Source organism: Misgurnus anguillicaudatus, chromosome 21, assembly GCF_027580225.2.
Source record: "Misgurnus anguillicaudatus chromosome 21, ASM2758022v2, whole genome shotgun sequence".
Lineage (NCBI taxonomy): Eukaryota > Metazoa > Chordata > Actinopteri > Cypriniformes > Cobitidae > Misgurnus > Misgurnus anguillicaudatus.
This window is the reverse complement of record NC_073357.2, coordinates 54442049-54462180: the sequence shown is the minus strand read 5'-3', so window position 1 is coordinate 54462180 and position 20132 is coordinate 54442049. Positions and strand designations below refer to the sequence as shown.

The 20132-nt window shown below is 42.0% G+C and overlaps 1 protein-coding gene across 3 annotated transcripts in view; it reads left to right on the top strand.

Moving 5' to 3' along the window:
• Positions 1-4672: 4672 nt before the first annotated feature.
• The window catches only part of LOC129450697 (uncharacterized), a 32410-nt gene continuing 16950 nt past the window's right edge, over positions 4673-20132 (top strand). The window contains exons 1-3 of one of the 3 annotated variants that reach the window (XM_073859407.1): positions 4673-4785; positions 13096-13270; positions 13752-13865. In XM_073859407.1, coding sequence (XP_073715508.1) covers positions 13097-13270; positions 13752-13865 — 288 coding nt within the window. In that variant the 5' untranslated portion in view covers positions 4673-4785; position 13096. Of the gene's footprint in view, positions 4786-10895; positions 10992-13095; positions 13271-13751; positions 13866-20132 lie in introns of those variants that run through there. The other 2 variants (XM_055213670.2, XM_073859406.1) reach the window with 2 other exon arrangements.

Here is a 20132-nt window from a genome sequence, read left to right as displayed (position 1 = left end):
GATAGAATAGACACCTTAAAGTACAACTTCTAGACTTGTTAGCACTGCACACAACTGTCATATCACCACTATAATGTGATCACACACTTTTGACTGCTTATCCATTACTCACTTACCTTTAGGTTATATAGTAAGGAAGTTCACACACACGCACACGTTAAAGGAAAACAGCACCGTTTTTCAATATTTTACTATGTTCTTACCTCAACTTAGACAAATGAATAATACACCCCTATATTTTTTTAATGCATGCACTTAATCTTTGTACAGCGCGTCGTGACTGTCTTAGCATCAAGCCTAGCCATACAATTATACTGCCCTACAAAGGCTAAGCAGTAACTACGCAAACATTGAAAACCGAGAAAAATGCCCCTTAAAGTTTTTTACACCAGCCAGTGAAACATGTTACTGCAATTTTGGCACACACGTTTCTCTGAAATGTGACAAAATTGAACCAGGAGACTTTGTCACAAGACACAACAGATCTCACAAAGCCCATTTCAACCCTCAATTTTGACCAAATTCGTAGTTACTGCGCTTTGGCTTTGTAGGGCAGTATAGTTCAAATTTTTTATCCACTTAAAAAAATCGCCACGTTTTATTTTGTGCCACCATACTTACTCGTGTAAGTCTTTGAATAGGGAAAACATGGAAGTGTTTGGTGGCTTCCAAATTTATCTCTGTTTGGATCCTAAGGAATGAATGGGGCTAGGCTAAATGCTAACACATTCACGAAGAACTGCGCAAAGATTTAGTGCACGCATTGAAAAAAGATAGGCATGTATTAATGTGTCTAAGTTGAGGTAAGAACATAGTAAAATATTTAAAAAATGGTGATGTTTTCCTTTAAAGGTTTTTAATTTGTATGAACTCGGTGGGTAAATCTCAGTAAAAAGTAAAACAGCTTAAATACTATAGCAGCTCACTTAAGGGAGTTTACTCATGTTAAATATTTAACCATTTTAACTATTTATTCTGAATCCCATATATGTGAACATGGATCACAAAAAAAAACAGGTATATTTGTAGCAATAGCAAAATTATCCATTTTTCTTTTATGCCAAAAATCATTAAAATATTAAGTAAAAATCCATGAACCAATGTTCCATAATAGGATTTGGTCATTTCCTATACCGTAAATATAACCAAACTTTTGTGAGTTGATGCAGTTGCTAAGGACTTCTTTGGAGGCAAAAGGCAATTAATGAAAATATTTCGATTTTATTATTATTATAAAAAAAATTTCACCCTCGGATTCCAGATTTTCAAATCAGACTGATCCCACTGAAAGTCGTGTTGTAGTCAATTTGATCAATTTATTTGTGTCCTTGAGCAGGAATGTCTTTTTTGTGACACTCGCACAAATTTCTAAAAATAGTTTTTCGTGTGCGTTGCACGACCTTCTTTTTCGTGTAATTTTATGTATTGTATTGTATTTTCTTACCATTGTCACTTGGTGTTGGGGTTAGAATTACTTTCTCTTACATTTTTAGACATCCTAACCCATACATGGGCAATATACGGTGCTTCAATCCGGCCCCCGCGATGCGCTCACAATTTGTATGAAACTGTCATGGTTGCAGTGTTTTCCATACATTGATTTATCTGTGGCGGGCCGCCACAAATAGTCTTTTCATGTTTCCCATTTACATTTTACTATTTAAATTGTCTTAATTCATTGCAGCGAGTGCTTAGAGCGCTTCCTTCCCCTTCTCTCTCTCTCTCGTTGCGTGCAGCTTAATGTAAATGTATGATGATTTTTTCAGACAATGTCGCGTTTTTAGCAGCAGTTAATAAAGAGCTGGTTGGATTAAACAAAGAGTTACTGGGTCCGGTTTAGTCACTATTTTATAGACAACAGAACAGATAATATGTAAAAATAGCATTTGGTTGTGTTAAAATGCAATATAATGTGACAGATCAAAGAGTAAAACACGACCCAATGACGTCACATATATGCTAATTGACGTGTGACGTTATTACCGCCACAGTCTCTCAAAATCCTGTGGGAAACACTGCCTGGTGGTTAATACAAAATAAAAAAAAAGAAATAATAATAATAAATTATCTTCTCACATCTTGTGTGTTCGTATGGTGTGTGTGTTAGGATGGTTTGCATGTGGGCATATTGCTGTAGTATGAATGAAAGTTGAACAATATGCAGGGTAGGAAATTAATCCTTGAAAGTAAATCCAGTTATTCTAATGTTAGAGTAGCCTAGGTCAGACAGGCCTAGCAAAAATAAATATCAGGCCTTGAAATAGGCTGACAAAGTCAAAGTAACTGTAGAGTAGCCTTATACATGTTTGCATTGAATTATTTTTAACCTTTTAATCATGTAACTATGTTTAATTAAAATTTTTCCAAGTGTGGCCCTCCGCTTACTTTGCCCAACCCTGTCCTAACCCAAACCCAAATCATACCCCAATCCCAAGCGACAATTATTTAAAAATAGTGGAAAAATAAGAAAAAAATACATAAAATGACACGAAAAAGAAAGTCTTGCCACGGACACGAGAAACTATATATAGAAATTTGTTTGAGTGTCACAAAAAAGACATTCGTGCTCAAGGCCGGAAAAAAGCTGATCTTATTTTGCGTGACTATAACATGACTTTCCATGAGATCATGTTGTTTCAAATAGTTGTATCTTAGCCAAATATTGTATATCCTAACAAACCATACATTTTTGACCCAATGCTATCTATTTTCTGTCATCTACTCATCGTTTACGTAAATTAACTGCACCGTAAAAAAATCTGTAGAAATTACAATGTTATTGCAGCAGGGGTTGCCGGTGAATTGCTGTAGAGTTGAATTTATGTTATTTGCTGGCGGGAGTTTGTTCAAAGTTGAATAAATTATAAATTTTAACAAGTCTTTATCTTTACAGAACAAAACTATACAATAACAGCCTCATGCAAAGCATTCTGGGAACCAGAAATCATCATCAAACTTTTTCTGTTTTTTGCTTCAGATTTTGTTTCCCAGAATGTTTTGCTTGATGCCGTTTTTCTAGTTTTATTCTGTAAAGACAAAGACTTGTAAATGATTAATGTTCATATAACTTTGAACAAAATGTAGCCAGCAATAACATAAATTTAAATCTACAGTAAGTTACCGGCAACCCAGTTGCAAATTTCTACGGAATTTTTTTACAGTGTGGTCACCCATTATTTGCGTTATTCATATTATATAATTATTCCCTAATTTTTGTGTGCATTAATCCTTTAATGTCCGTCTTGCAAAAATGACAGATGGTACACAAATATCTCCTTTGAAGACATCGAATTATTATAAAAAACAGCAGAAATGTTTACCCTGTAAAGTTTGCATCCCTTGTACTGTGAAAATGAACAGATCCTGTGAAGCGTAACATTTTCCTTTTCCGCTCTTACATTCTTATTCTTTGGTCTAATGGCACTCAGTGATTCATCTGTTGAAATAGTCAGCCTTTTATTGCTGGTGCATTTATTATATGCAGTCACCAATCCAATAGCCATTAAAGTGCACGCCCTGTACAAAAGAGCAAATACGTCTGCTTAAAAAAAGACTTGGGCAGAAGTAATTATCACAAATTGACTATGTGCATTCAGCTATATTTGATGATGCCTGGATGCATTTTAAGGCCATTTAAAGTGCTCGATGGACATACTGAGTTTGTGGATCTGTGGAGCAGAGTGTTGTTTAGGGCTTTACAGCTTGCTGCATATATAGGAACATATTGTGCAGAGGAGGAAGTGAGTCATCAAAGAGATTTAAATTATTTTTTTTATTTCTTGACTAAGCAGTAGAATTGATGAAATGTACTTTCAATCTGAAATGCTTCAGAGCAGATGGCACTTTGTGTGCTGGCTGGCAGAATGACACCGGCGGATTTGCATTATACTTTGTGTCGGCACAGTGACCTACAGAAAGGCTACGATCATCTGAGGAAGTTAGAGATTCATTACTTCTAATGAGCTTAATGAATCAGCTCAACTAGACACACTGGGCAAAAGACAAACATTTATTAAATATCCTTCGTACCCTTGAGCAGTTAAAAGGCTGGATTTTTCATATGAGGTCTTTTATGCAATGAGATGAGAGCCATTAAAGTCTTTGCAGGTCATATGCAATAGAAAAAAATGAGATCTTCATTAACACAATTACTTTTCAACAATGAGAGCAAATAGAGGAAAGTGTTTGATTCAATCTCCTGATAGTAATTTCACATGTCTCAGACGAAAAATATCTCTTTTTACTGTAAAAAAAAAAACAAATGTGTGTCAAATCAACATATATTCTTCTGTTACTTTAACTTAAAGGTGCAATTTGTAAAATATTTGCAGTAAAATATCCAAAAATATATATATTTTGTCCAACTGATTACTATCAATATCTGTAATGTTTTCAACTACTTGTAAATCGTGAGAAAATTGCCATTCATAACATTGACACGGGGCAGTGCAGTCTCCTGTCAATGACGTTAATATCCATGTGACCCTTTGTCACTGCCTTTACTGACATAAAAAGCAAATGACAAAAGTGTCGTGTACAAATGCGGAAGTATGCGTTAGCGCCTGTCGGCTACGCGCTTGTTTATGGACTAAGATTACTCTTTACCGTCTGCCGCTGGTTGTGTCAGCGTACACGTAAGCGTACGGGCCAAGAAGAGTTTGAAACAAGATGGGATAAAGAAAAAAAGAATAAGGATCAATATCAGTTTTGCACTGGATGGAGATAGCTTTGCGACAACATTTAACTAGACAGAGATGCTGATCTTGCTTGTGTTTTACCCGACGGGTGTGTTGTTTTGATTCGTAACTCTTCAAAAATCGTTTGCTATTATATCGATCACAACATTAGTGTGTAGATTAATCAGTGCGTCTTCCCGCGGACCATATAATGCACATCAAGTATTGTACAGCAATAAGACACTCACTGATAGAGTTTGGTACTGTACCGTCTATCATAATTTTACATCATAACCTCACAATAAGATTTGTACTGTCAATACATTATGTGAAAAATCATTTTAGATTGTAAGTATGAACACTTAATTCTGTGCTGTGTTAACACACCATCGAATTTGGTCTCATACTGTAACATCTATGACTAACAATTTCGTTTTGAACATCAAATATAACCTTAGATAGATAATGAAATACGATGTCATCAAACGCAATATTTATAAGACTTGATTATCTTATCCGTCAACGTGATTTCTCGTTCGCGTTTGATTAATGGCCATCAGCGGTTGAGTTAAAGACTACAAATCCCATAATTCCACGCTGCTTCAGAGCGTCATTAATCTACGTCATTTGTTATTATTGCTGTTTTGGCGGCATCTAAGTGGCGAATTCTACGTATTCCACCTTTTACAAATTTATTTAAACAATTCAACTTGTTTTTACACGTTATAACAACTTATCACATGTTAAAAGGGGACATATCATGAAAATCTGATTTTTCCATGTTTAAGTGCTATAATTGGGTCCTCAGTGCTTCTATCAACCTAGAAAATGTAAAAAAGATCAACCAGTAACATAGTTTTGGTAAACCATTCTCTGCAAGCATGTGAAAAAATAGGTCATTAAAATTTGGTTCTACTTGTGACATCAGAAGGGGATAATACCGCCCCTTACTCTTCACTATCCAACCACAGCACTCCCATTTAAAGCAGAGATCAGCTCATTTGCATTTAAAAGGGCACACCCAAAAAAAAAACATTTTTGCTCACACCTACAAAGTGGCAATTTTAACATGCTATAATAAATTATCTTTATGGTATATTGAGCTAAAACTTCACATACGTACTCTGAGGACACCAAAGATTTATTTGACCTCTTAAAAATTACTTGTAAAATGTCCCCTTTAAAATAGTAGGTTTAACTGACTTGCAAAACCAAGTTGTTTTAACTTCATACTGCATTTTTTTTACAATGCAGCAGAAAGAAACAAATACATCCGTTGGGTTGATATTTTACTATGTTCTTACCTAAACTTAGACGAATTAATACATACATATCTTTTTTCAATGCATGCACTTAATGTTTTACACATTTTTTTTATTTTTATTTTTTGAGTATACAGACAGACATGTACTAAAAGCCACAATCTCCAATTCAGATATCATGGGAGTGAATATTTATTGATGCCCAGCATGATTTTATACACTGTTAAAAAGATGGTTCAATTTAAAATAGTAAGTTTAAAAATATTAGTTGACATAATTTTACACAACTATTTTGAGTCAACTATACTCTAAAAATGTCCATGTTTTTAACCCATAATGGGTAAATATTGTACAGAACACATGCTGGGTTAAAAATGACCCAATGTTGGGTTGTTATTATGCAACCATTGGGTCCCAGCACTGGGTCAATTTTAGCCCAGCGGTTTGTTCTGTCCAATATTTACCCAACATGGCTTAAAAATATAACCCAGCTATAGAGTGTAATGTTTTTAAAAATAATTACACAACTAGATCTAAAAGTCGAAATGCTCAGAGACGGGTGTCAAAAACCCATATTCAAAAGTTTATAACTTCTCACAAAATCTGTCGAATACGATTACTCTTCACTGTGACATGCAATAAATGAAGATACCCCGGGCCAGCTAATACTTCCACAGAGCAGAGCTGGTGTTAAAAAAATGCTGTTAAGTCAACTCCCCAGGCTTGTTATGTAAAGCCAAATCTGCTTTCTGTATTCGTTCCACACAAATGACAATGCCAATTTTTCAAGCCAAGCCTGAATGTCACAAAAAAGACATTCTTCTTCATAAGGGAGAGACAAAGAGAAATAAAAACGCATCAATTCCAGTCAGCCCCATCACTGATGAGGACGTTTTTAGAAAACAATAGTAACCATCTGTAGCCATTTCTGATTTTGGCCTCTGAGGATGTTTAAGCATTTCCCCACATTTTAAATTTGACGTTATCCTCGACTTTTGAGGTTCAGTTATGAACAAAATATAGCTCAATCAACCTTCTATTCATTCATGTCTAAGAGCGTAGATTTGGTTTAAGGGAAGGGATGTCAATTGTACGTTTTTCTTAATCATTTCATAATTATTGTGGTGGTGGGTTGACAAAATTCTTACAGTCAAACTTAAGGGGCCCTATTTTAACAATCTAAGCGCATTGTCTAAAGCGCAGCGCGACATCTAAATGGGTGTGTCCAAATCCACTTTTGCTAATTTAACGACGGAAAAAATGGTTTGTGCTCCGAGCGCATGGTCGAAAAGGGTTGGTACAATTTTTTTAATGAGAAATGGGAGTATTTCGGGCATAACGTGCAATAAACCAATGAGAGTCTCAGCTCTCATCCCCTTTAAAAGCAAGTTGCGCTGGCGCTATGTCTAATCCCTAGATGACGGACTTTGTAAACTTAAAAACTAGGCGAAGGAAGAAGATCCAGTTTAAGATTAATGTTAAATAATTGTGTTGTTTATCACTTGTATTGAAATTGTTATTTTTTGGATTAAAACCTTTAAAACTCGTTTTCTTTTAGTCATGGAAGTAAAAATGCAGGCTTTTAATTGCTTTAAATGTATGGCTATCCAATATCATCAAAAATTATTTACAAGTATGTAAGAAAAGGTTTGTACTCTAAAAATACTTTATTTGTGACAAACGGGAGATAAAGAATTTACAAACGGCTCTCCGCGTGTTTCGGAACTTGGACAGCGTTTTTTTAAGCAAAGAGTTTTTTTAAGCATTACTTAAAAATGTTTCCCATCTCACCGTATATACAGGTACAGAGTCATCATATACAATAAATCTGTGAGGTAGCATTTAAAAAAAAACATTTAAAAACAGATGCATTTGTTTAAAGCAAAGCATTATTTACTTACCAGACTACAGGTGAACAGGGCCGGCGTCATCGCGGGCAGTGCCCCCTTCAAACAGGTTGTTGTGCCCCCCCTACAAAGTTTTTTATTAATTTAATATATATCAAGAATAATTAAAATAAATTAAACATTGAATGTTTCATGACTTGTAATGTAATCAAATGAGAAAAATATTGATATATGTTTTCTTTAATTAAAATAGACCAGTTTCTCTGATTGGATTTATAGTATGGAAGCATCTCACCCGTCTTACGTCTTTAGCATATTTGTGACTTGATAGCAACGTGTTTTTTCGCGGCATTTTATGGATCGTGTAAAATATGGATATTAGAACATTTAGAACCAACCAGCACCGCCTGCTTCATCTTCATGCAAACACAGACTGGCTCAAACTCAGAGATTAGAGGTCGAGGAGTAATTTACAAATCTACAGGAAACTGTTTTAAGGAAGTTTAATGTTCGTACACGCCGTCTTTAGCTATTTTAAAGGTAAGTTAGCATTTTTTTAAATTACGTAAGCTTAAATGTGAACTGTGGCTATAGACCGTTAACAGCATTACGATGTGACTATGGTAAAGCTGCTTTTTTAAGCTAGGACGCGGTGTGCGCTGCGCTATGAAACCCATTCATTTCAATGGCTTGCGGCGCGCGAGGGCGGTTTGTTGTTGTGTCGAGCAAAGCGCGAGCGCAGCGGAGCTCAGCTTGCGCTTACGCCGCGGTCAAAGTTCAATAGTTTTGCGCATAGTTTGTGGTCTTTTGCATTTTATACGGGAAATGAGCTGACAGTCTGTACCAGTTGTATGAATGTGTGCTTGCTGCTTGTTTTTGCAAGTTAATGTTGCTATTGCGTGCCCCTCCGTTGGAAGCCAAGTGCCCCCCTGTTAGTTATGGTCTGGCGCCGGCTCTGCAGGTGAAGCAGCTCTTTGCACCTTCTAACGTCTCATAAATAGTCCTAATTTATGTCCAAGAGATTCAATAATAATATTTTACATTCATATTTAAAAAACGTTTTTGTTCTGCTGGGCATTCATGTGCAAAAAACATATAGCGCCATTGACTTTAGATCAGGTTTTTGTTGGTCAATGGTGTAGTCTATTTTAGTTGCCTCAAAATAGCAACGCGCCAACAATGCGCCTGAACACACCTCGTTTTTAGACCAAGCACGCCCATGGGCACAAAAGGGGGCGCAAATGAATTTGTTATTTAAACAACGTGGTGCTAAACGTGAAAATTATAATTGCGCAGGGTGGAAACTAGCAAAAGACACTTGCGCTGCATTGTGCCGGGTGTAAGATAGAGCCCAAGGTCTTTCACTTCTGCCAATGAATCAAAACATTTTATAACATCACTACTACATGCTAGCTTCTCATCAGATTTTTCTGACCAATAAAATGCTCTCTAGATTCTGAAGCTTCCCACATTTATCAATTTCAGTATGAACTATTTCTAACTATATTTATAAGCCGGGACACACCAAAATGACATCAAAACAAAGAAAACTGCAGTTTCACCTACGACAGGGGTGAAAAGTGGAGCTTAAACACAGCGCAAAGACTACAGCCAAGTAGTGAAGGGCAATATCCCTCAAACACCAGTAGTAGCTGATGTAGTGGGTATTCATTCATTCAAAACCAAACCAAAACTGTGGATATACAAACAGCAGCTCTTGCTTGCCATTCACACAAATCCTGCACTTTGTATAGCTTCTTTAAATATCACAAATACGTAGTCCTTGATTATTACGCCAGAATGAGAGCACAGTCCCAGCCATATCTGGCTAGAAAATCGCAACTTATAATTTTCTGTTGGTTTTAGTACACGATGTAACTACAGAAGAGTCAAGTTTAAAATAGGAAAAATATCGAAACTCTTTGGTTATTTTTTAGCGCAATGCTAAAGATTCAATGAATTGTGCTAAACTATGCTAAAAGTGGTACTGCCAGACCCGGAGATCAGCTGAATGGATTCCAAAAAGGTAAAAATCAAATGTTTAACTCTAGGGGAGCTAGAAAATGAGCATATTTTCAAAAAACGTGGAGTGTTCCTTTAAATAACGACATTACGATATCTTTGAGAAATTATTATTGAAGAATAAATATTTGCAATTATTTTCATATAGGAATCTGGAAAAGTGATAGAGTCATGGGCAAAAATAATACCAAACTTTGGAACACTTTACGTGTTTGTCCTTTATTCAAATATCATTAAATCAATTATTAGAAATTTTGTGTTGTGTTTGGAATATGAACTAAAGCTCAGCATGTTGTTTAAAACCTGTGTAAATTTTCTGATGACCACAGAAAAAGATATGTTGAGAAATGGTGGTAAACACACAGCATATAGTGTCCATTGACTATAGGAAAAAAATATTTTGGAAGAATTGTGATAAATGATGAAGAAAATATTTTGAAAAATGATGGTAAGCACACAGTTGACGGTACCCATTAAATTCCATTTTATTCCTACTATGGAAGTCAATGGATGCTGTGTGTTTACATCAGAAAAAATACATTCATACAGGTTTGAAACAACATGAGGATGAGTCAATGATGACAGAAATTTCATTTTTGGGTGAACTATCCCTTTAAGGCTTGGCAAAATATTACACACAACACAGGCAGTCTGAGTCGATGCCCAGAAGAATGACTTCTCAAATGTAGTCAAAAAGAACAACAAAATATGAAAAACTGATTAAACTGAACATAATTTATTTCCTTTTAGCTGTTAGTCTTTCTATGAATTTTTGTATATTAAAAAAACTGAATAATACAACTGATAAGTTGTAATTCGCCTTTTTTGCTTAAAACTATGAGACTGTAAGAGACAGGAGATCACAATGTGGATATGTACAGTCTAGCAGCTCAGCTCAAGCTATATTTGTAAAATTACTTTCTCATTATTATTTTATTTACATGTAACCTTTTGCAATGAGGGTTATTGTCTAAGAAGACTCGTAATGTACATGCAAAGTAAATACCCCCCCCCACACCTCTTTTGTACTTGTTATTTGTTTTTAACTTCCTTCACATTACAAGAAGAACAGCATTCCTCTTACACATTTGAGAAGTTGAAATACTTATGCATGTCACTGTTACTGAATAAGTGTGTTTACAAAGCAGAAAGAGTGAAACTTTACTGAGATAATCACATTGAAGGTGAGTTTGATTTTAACACAAAGTCTTTCTCATAATCTGTAAAACTTGTGTGCTACTGAAAAAGAAGAAAACAATTGTTTTGATGAAATCTGACATGTTGAGCAGATGGATTTTTTTATACACACTTGAGAGGGACTTAAAATCGGATGCAGGTGAAAAAACTGCAGTTAGCAAATGCTGTTACATTTAGATCTGCATTACCATAAATTTTACTTAAAATGTATTTTTGTATTTTTCTGGAGACTTGTTTGTTTATCTTCCAGAATTTAATAGTAGTTGTTATAGAAAAGTTACGTCAGGTGAACATATTTGATCGGGCAAGTGATGTTCCAAGAGATTTCCTACAAACGGAGCAACAGTGTTTTCTTTTCCTCCGGGATCAAATGGAGCAAAACTTCCCTCACCAGTGAGCTGGGAATGTAAAATGGGAAGCCTGAAGGTGGAGCTGAGTGATTAGAAAATGCTTTAAAAGGAAAAAAATCTGAATAGACATGATTATACACTCACCTAAAGGATTATAAGAAACACCATACTAATGCTCAAACTGATTTTGCCAAGTGGTTGATGTCCTCAGGGCAACATATTGTGTTGACCCAAGGACAACATTTTTCTAAATAAAACCTAAACCCACCCCAAACCCCAGCCCTAACCATAACCAAACCCTAAAATCAGAGGGACATGATAAGTGAAAAACAATGGTCTAGAAACAGCTAATCCTGGTTGTAAGCTTAAACTTAAAACAAACTGTAAACTTATTTCTGAAATCTGATTGGTTGACTGCAATGTTGTCCCAGGGTCAACATAATGTTGCCCTGAGGACATCAACCACTTGGCAAAATCAGGAGAGCCCCATAGCTCTACTGTGTTTGGCCCCCTTTCGCCTTCAGAACTGCCTAAATTCTACATGGCATTGATTGAAAGCATTTTTTTTTAGAAATGTTGTCCCATATTAATAAGATAGCATCTTGCAGTTGATGGAGATTTGTGCGATGCACATCCAGGACACGAAGCTCCCGTTCCACCAAATCCCAAAGATGCTCTATTAGGTTGAGATCTGGTGACTAGGGGGGCCATATTAGTACAGAGAACTCATTGTTATGTTCAAGAAATCAATTTAAAATGATTCGAGCTTTGTAACATGGTGCATTATCCTGCTGGAAGTAGTCATCAGAGGATGGGTACGTGGTGGTCATAAAGGGATGGACATGGTCAGAAACAATGCTCAGGTAGGCCGTGGCATTTAAACGATGCCCAATTTGAACTAAGCGGCACTAACAAGGCATGATGGATCCAGGTTCTCATTCTGTTTACGCCAAATTCTGACTCTACCATCTGAATGTCTCAACAGAAATCGAGACTCATCAGACCAGGCAACATTTTTCCAGTCTTCAACTGTACAATTTTGGTGAGCTTTTGCAAATTGTAGCCTTTTTTTCCTATTTGTAGTGGAGATGAGTGGTACCCGGTGGGGTCTTCTGCTGTCGTAGCCCATCCGCCTCAAGGTTGAGCGTGTTGTGGCTTCACAAATGCTTTGCTGCATACCTCGGATGTAACGAGTGGTTATTTCAGTCAAAGTTGCTCTTCTATCAACTTGAATCAGTCGATCCATTCTCTTCTGACCTCTAGCATCAACAAGGCATTTTCACCCACAGGACTGCTGCATACTGGATGTTTTTCCCTTTTCACAACATTCTTTGTAAACCCTAGAAATGGTTGTGCATGAAAATCCCAGTAACTGAGCAGATTGTGAAATACTCAGACCGATCCGTCTGGCACCAACAACCATGCCACGCTCAAAATTACTTAAATCACCTTTCTTTCCCATTCTGACATTCAGTTTGGAGTTCAGGAGATTGTCTTGACCAGGAACACACCCCTAAATGCATTGAAGCAACTGCCATGTGATTGGTTGTTTAGATAATTGCATTAATGAAAAATTAAACAGTTGTTCCTAATAATCCGTTAGGTGAGTGTATGTGGAGATATACATGCAAATACTAAAACTGAGTTTGTGTTAGTATGGTCAAATGTGGTTGTCAATAAACAGTTCATTGTCATTTCAGAAAGGTTTAATATTATCACTTGAATGTGTCCTTTGTTTCAGAATGTCTTTGAGTGCGTCACAGGGCGAAGGATTGACCGTATTCCCTATCACCACAAATCCAAAAAGCAAATGGCCCACATTGTGTCACATCCTGGGTAATCTGTGCCTCAGTCCAGTGTCTTCAACACCTCATGACCTCAAAAGTGCAATGTATTGCCCCACAGCAGTACTAGGGGTGAGCCAGAGTCTGATATAGACATGACACAGCTTACATTACTGTGCCCCCAATGGTTTCTAGACACTTGTGAAAAGTTCACCAAAATATGAAAATTCTTCCTAATTTACTTACCCTCATGCCACTGAAAAAAATGTATATGACTTCTTTTTTCAGTAAAACACACAAATCATTTTATATTAAAGTGCTGCCATGTTGTCTTATATGGGGATCAAAATGGCAAAGTTTTAAAAAGCATTTATAAGTGTAAAGTACCTATTTACACATTTTTGGGGTGCCAAGGTGCATTTATTGGACATTAATTTTACAATAGCATGCGATTATCATAAAATAACAATAACGAAACCCAAACCTTAATGTCAAAAGGGGGAAAGCAAATTTACGAATGTGGTTGTATGAATTAATACAGATTGAACACCACCTAGTAAAATATGTATGAATTGAGATAGCTTTGGTATAAACTTGTTCTCTTATTCATTAGGTTTTGCAGATTATAGTGGGAATCCTCAACATCATAACAGGGATTTTGTTTGCAAACTGGGGGATACATGATTACATTATGATGATTTATGCTCCATTTTGGCTTGGTGCTGTGGTAAGAATTTAGTCTTTTTCTGCTTATTCTTTATATTCCAATGAAATAAGTAAGTCCATTAAGACAGTAAATTATATGACACTTGGTTGTTTTGTTTAAATCCCCACACTTGAGCATTAAAGTGCCCCTTAGATGGATTTTCTAAAATGACCTTTATTGCGGTGTAATGTAGCCAGACAATAAATAAAGTTATTGTCTTCCAAAAGAAGGAGTAGACTATGAATCGCCTTAACGAGTCATCAGTAAGTCAAATCTTTATGGATCTACGTCACTAAGTATCACTTTTGCACTATGCAATGGCTGGTTCCCTTTCAGTCGGTCACTACGACGTCACGTCGTGACCGACGAATTGGGAACTCGCTTAGAGAGACCAATCTGCTTCGAATACTACTAAAATGCCAATGAACTTGGCATTGAGATATTTGCATAATGCTGGCGCCGCCCCGCCAGGTGCGTATATAAGGCGCACGTGCAAATAGGGAAATCAGCTTTTTATCGCTTCGAAAGCCGGCAGTATCTGCTACTGAGAAGCTACTTTACTCTGTTGGGATCGATTGCGGAAGTTGGTTGGACTGGCAGTACCACAGCGGACGCTTCGCAGTATTCCACAGGCTCTGCATCTTTTTGTTTTGAGTTTAGTGTGTGCGTTGCCTTTCCCTGTGCGCATCATCAACTGAGCATCTGAGTGAATTTCCCTAAAAGAGTGATACGAGAGAGCTTTGTGCCTTGTTAAAGGCAGCCACTCTCTCGTATATCCGGAGATTAGCGTCCTTTTCAGGATGGCTTTTCGTCCGTGCGATCTTGGATGCGGGAAATATATGGGTCCGAAGGACGGTCACGAGCGTTGTCTTTCGTGCTTGGGCATCGAGCACGCAGAGGCAGCGTTTGCTGGGGGTAAGTGTTCTCACTGCGAGAACATGTCCCTTGTGGATTTGCGGAGACGGTTGTCTTTCCTCCGGGAAAAATGCAACCCACGTCCGACAAGCTCTGAACGCCGCCACGGAGCGGCCGTGAAGCTCTCGAAAGACGATCTCCGCATCACTGTGCTGAGCCGGTCGGGGGATTCGTCCTCCGGCTCTCAGCCTCCTCGTCCACAGCCGGTTGATGTGCCGATGGAAACTTCAGAGTCGTGTTCTACGATGTCTGTTGGATCTGTCGTGCCTCCCTCCGGGTCCACGGAGACCGCAGCATCCGAGGGTGGGCCCTCTCCCTCTGAGGATCCGGATGTCCTCCCCCCTTCCGGACGGGTCGTGACGCCGGATTTCGATCCAGAGATGGTGGCCGTGCTCTCTCGAGCGGCGGAGACCGTAGGGTTGGAGTGGGTTCACCCCCCACAGCCCGAACCGTCCCGCCTGGATGATTGGTTCTTTGGAGCTGCCCGGGTTTCACAGCCCTCTCCGCCAGTACCTTTCTTCCCCGAGGTGCACGAGGAGCTGACCAGGACCTGGAGGTCGCCGTATTCTACCCGTTTACGGCCGTTTCAGCCCTCCCCCCTCACCTCCCTCACCGATGGAGCCGCTAAGGGTTATACGGGGATCCCCCCCGTGGAGCGTGCGGTCGTGATGCAGCTGTGTCCGGCCAACGCTCCCACTTGGAAGGATCGCCCAACCCTCCCCTCCCGTGCTTGCAGACAGTCTTCCGGTTTAACGGGGGCTGCCTATCAGGCATGTGGAGAGGCGGCTTCAGCCCTGGACACTATGGCGTTGCTGCAGGTCCACCAGGCTAAGGCCTTGAGAGATCTGCACGAGGGAGGACACGACTCGCCTGTGCTTTCGGAGCTCCGGGCCGCTACGGATCTGGCCCTCCGTGCTACGAAGGTCACGGCACAGGCGATTGGTCGTGCGATGTCCACGATGGTGGTCCAGGAACGCCATCTGTGGCTCTGTCTGGCCGACATGACGGATGCAGAAAAGAACAAGTTCTTGGATGCTCCCGTATCCCAGGCAGGCCTGTTCGGCGAGTCGGTGGAGTCGTTTGCCCAGCAGTTCTCCGCCGCCCAGAAGCAGACGGAAGCGATCACTCAGATCATGCCCCGGCGCAAGCGACCTGCATCTCGCCCTCCAGCGCCGGCGGCCCCGTCTGCTCCTCGCCGAGGGCGCCCTCCGGCGGCTGCCTCCGCCCCCCCCGCTAGAACGTCTTCTAGACCACGGAGAGGGAACAGCCGTCGGCAGCCCGCCCCGCCCGCACCACCCGCTTCCCGTGGCAAACGGAAATCGAAGCGGCCCTGAGACGGGCGACCTGGAGTTGGATGGGATCACTCAGCGGGAGACGGTGATGGCACCGCTCCTTCCACCGGTAGAGGGCCGGGTGGAAAATCTTTGGTTTCGTTTTGTTTCTGTTCCGCCGGCTTCTCAGCCGGCACCCACAAAACCACAAAAAGAGTGCATTCCTATTCCTTCTCCAGGTCTCCAGAGGATCGAGAGAGATGTGAGCGGGCAGTCAGATGCTCTTCCTCCCTCTCCTCTATCGCCAGTGGGTGTTCTGAGGAGTTCGAGCTCTCCGCTACGGAGCCGGACCACCAGCAACCCCTTCGGAGTCTGCGTCCTCAGCTGAGGAGACCGGACGACCGTTTCCCTCAGCGGGCTCAGGTCAGTGTCACACACACACATACTGTTGATGCTTATGCTGTCACGGCAGACGCACCGGCAGTCCCGCCTGTCCCGCCTCGCTGCCCCGCCGTGGGTACACCGGTAGTGCCGTTAATTCCTCTCGTACGGTCCCTGGGGGCTTGGCTTCAGCTTCCCAGTCCGTCTCGTTGGGTTTTACGCACGATCTGCCTCGGTTACGAAATTCAATTCAATCGGCACACTCCCAAATTTGCGGGCGTACGTTTCACTACGGTGAAAGCGTCCGTTGCACATGTACTGCGTGCAGAGGTCGAAGTCCTGCTGGCGAAGGACGCGATCGAGCCGATCCCTCTTACCGAGATGAGATCGGGTTTTTACAGCCCGTATTTCATAGTACCCAAGAAAGGCGGCGGGTTACGACCGATTTTGGATTTGCGTGTCCTGAACAAATCTCTTCAGAAGAGGTCTTTCAGGATGATTACACCGAAACAAATTTTCAGTGCAATACGCCCCCAAGATTGGTTTGCAGCGATAGACCTGAAAGACGCGTACTTTCATGTGTCCATTCTCCCTCGTCACAGACCGTTTCTCCGGTTTGCGTTCGAGGGACGGGCATATCAGTACAAAGTTTTACCGTTCGGGCTGTCTCTCTCTCCCCGTGTGTTCACGAAAGTAGTAGAGGCGGCGCTAAAGCCCCTCAGAGAGAGCGGTGTTCGCATTCTGGCTTACCTCGATGATTGGCTTAGAATAGCGCATTCTCGGCGGACGCTGTGCGAACACAGAGATCTAACACTTCAACATCTCGCCCGTCTGGGTCTTCGGGTCAACTGGGAAAAGAGCAAACTCTGCCCCACGCAGAGGATCTCTTTTCTCGGTATGGAACTGGACTCGATCGATTTATCGGCGCGTTTAACAGAAGAGCGCGTCCAATCAATTCTGACTTGCCTCGGTTCATTCCGAGGGAAGAATGCGGTCCCTCTGAAACAATTTCAGAGACTCCTGGGGCGTATGGCAGCAGCAGCGGCCGTGACACCGCTCGGGCTGCTCCATATGAGACCGCTTCAGCGTTGGCTTCACGATCGAGTCCCGAGGAGAGCGTGGCGCGCTGGCATCCATCGTGTAACCATTACACCTGCGTGTCGCCTAACATTCCCCCCGTGGTCAGACCCCGCGTTTCTCAGGGCCGGCGTGTCCATGAGACAGGTCTCCCGGCATGCTGTTGTCCACACAGATGCCTCCGACACGGGCTGGGGAGCCACGTACGACGAGCTCACGGCTTCGGGGGTGTGGACAGCACCCCAGTTGCATTGGCATATCAATTGCCGCGAGTTATGGGCAGTATATCTGGGACTCGTACGCTTCGCTCCGGAGCTGCGAGGGAAGGATGTACTAGTGCGCTCAGACAACACTGCGACTGTAGCGTATATCAACCGTCAAGGCGGTTTGCGCTCTCGTCACCTGTCGCATCTCGCTCGTCATCTCCTCCTTTGGAGTCAGAAGCATCTGAGGTCCCTTCGTGCCATTTACATCCCGGGCTCGCTCAATACAGCGGCAGACGCGCTTTCCCGAGCGGCGCGCCCCGGCGAATGGCGACTCCACCCCCAGACGGTCCAGCTGATTTGGAGGAAGTTCGGTCGTGCGCAGATAGACCTATTTGCGTCACCGGACGATACTTATTGTCGCCTGTTTTATTCACTAACCGAGGGCAGCCTCGGCGTGGATGCGTTGGCACACATGTGGCCGCGGGGCATGCGCAAATATGCGTTCCCCCCAGTGAGTTTAATAGCACAGACACTGTGCAAAGTCAGGCAGGACGAGGAGAGCCTTTTAATGATCGCCCCATATTGGACGACCAGGAATTGGTTTCCGGAACTAATGCTCCTCGCGACAGCCCCTCCCTGGCGGATTCCCCTGAGGAAGGACCTTCTTTCTCAAGGAGGGGGCACATTATGGCACCTGCGCCCCGACCTGTGTAATCTCCACGTTTGGTCGTTGAGCGCGCGCAAGGTTTAAGTGATTTGCCCCAGGCGGTATCTAACACTATTGACGCGGCACGAGCTCCATCTACGAGACGGGCTTACGCGTTAAAATGGAACCTTTTCGTCACCTGGTGCTCTTCGCAACGCGAGGACCCCAGAGAATGCCCTATTAACATCGTGCTTTTATATCTTCAACATAGACTAGATGGTAGGCTGTCACCGTCCACTATTAAAGTTGATATCGCCGCTATATCTGCCCATCACTCACTTATTAACGGCAGATCAGTGGGCCAGCATGATTTGGTTATTAGATTCCTGAGAGGCGCTCGTAGGCTAAACCCCCCGCGCCCCCCTTCTATTCCTCCCTGGGACTTGTCCATGGTGCTGAAAGCGCTGCAGAGTCCTCCGTTCGAGCCTTTGCAGTCTGCGAGTCTGAAGCTTTTATCAATGAAGGCTCTGACCCTACTAGCATTGGCCTCTGTGAAGAGAATAGGAGATTTACATGCATTCTCTGTTGACGATTCGTGCCTTCAGTTTGGTCCTTCTGTCTCGAGCGTGACTTTGAGACCCAGACCAGGCTACGTGCCCAAAGTTCCCACTACTCCCTTTAGAGATCAAGTGGTGAGCTTGCAAGCATTGCCTTTGGAGCAGGCAAACCCAACCGAGGCTTTGTTGTGCCCCGTACGCGCACTGCGATTCTACGTGGACCGCACGCAAAGCTTCAGGACCTCGGACCAGCTCTTTGTTTGTTATGGTGGTCAGCAGAAAGGGAAAGCTGTCACTAAGCAGAGGATGTCTCATTGGATAGTTGATACTATCGCCCTAGCTTACAATTTGCAGGGCATTCCTTGCCCCTTTAATTTGAGAGCGCACTCCACTCGGAGTGTTGCCTCATCTTGGGCATTAGCTCGTGGTTCCTCGCTAACAGACATCTGTAGAGCTGCTGGTTGGGCGACACCTAATACGTTCATTAGATTTTACAATGTTCGTATCGAGCCTGTATCCTCTCGTGTTCTTTCCTCACCAGGGAGGGCACGGAGAGCAGACTCGCAAGTCGGCTTGCAGCCTCCGACTGAGGCTTCAAATTGAGTTTCAGTATGGAAGGCTAACAGAGCAAAAATGCGTAATGGTTTGATTTGCTCTCTCCACTGCCTTGACAGCCTTTGTTGCGGAGCATTGGCTGTCAGCCTTTCACTAGCTGTATTCTTACGAACCTACGTGTTTGGCTTGGGCCCCACATTGCGTCCCAACGGGTTCCTTTGTGAGTATTATTCCGTGGGGTTAATCCTACCAGCCCACGTTTCCCTTAGCAGAGCACTGCTTTGCTTACACAGCCACAGCTGTCATTTATACCTCAACTACGGTTGACTTTCGCCCACCAATAGCCCTTAACGGGGCGGTGGCTTCCGCAGCGTCCCTATACCGCTCAGTTAGGGCGCTTCCCAGTCACTGGCACTACTGTGGGTTAAAGGAACATCTAGTGCCCGGCCTTCTGCCTTATTTCTCCATTTCCCGAGGGAACTTGGAGGGCTTTGCAGACACTGGAAGAGGTCAGCCCCTAGTGGCGTTTTGGTAGGGATTCCCAATTCGTTGGTCACGACGTGACGTCGTAGTGACCGACTGAAAGGGAACGTCTCGGTTACGGATGTAACCCTCGTTCCCTGAAGGAGGGAACGGAGACGTCACGTCCCGTCGCCACAGGTGCTGCCACCTGCTGTTTA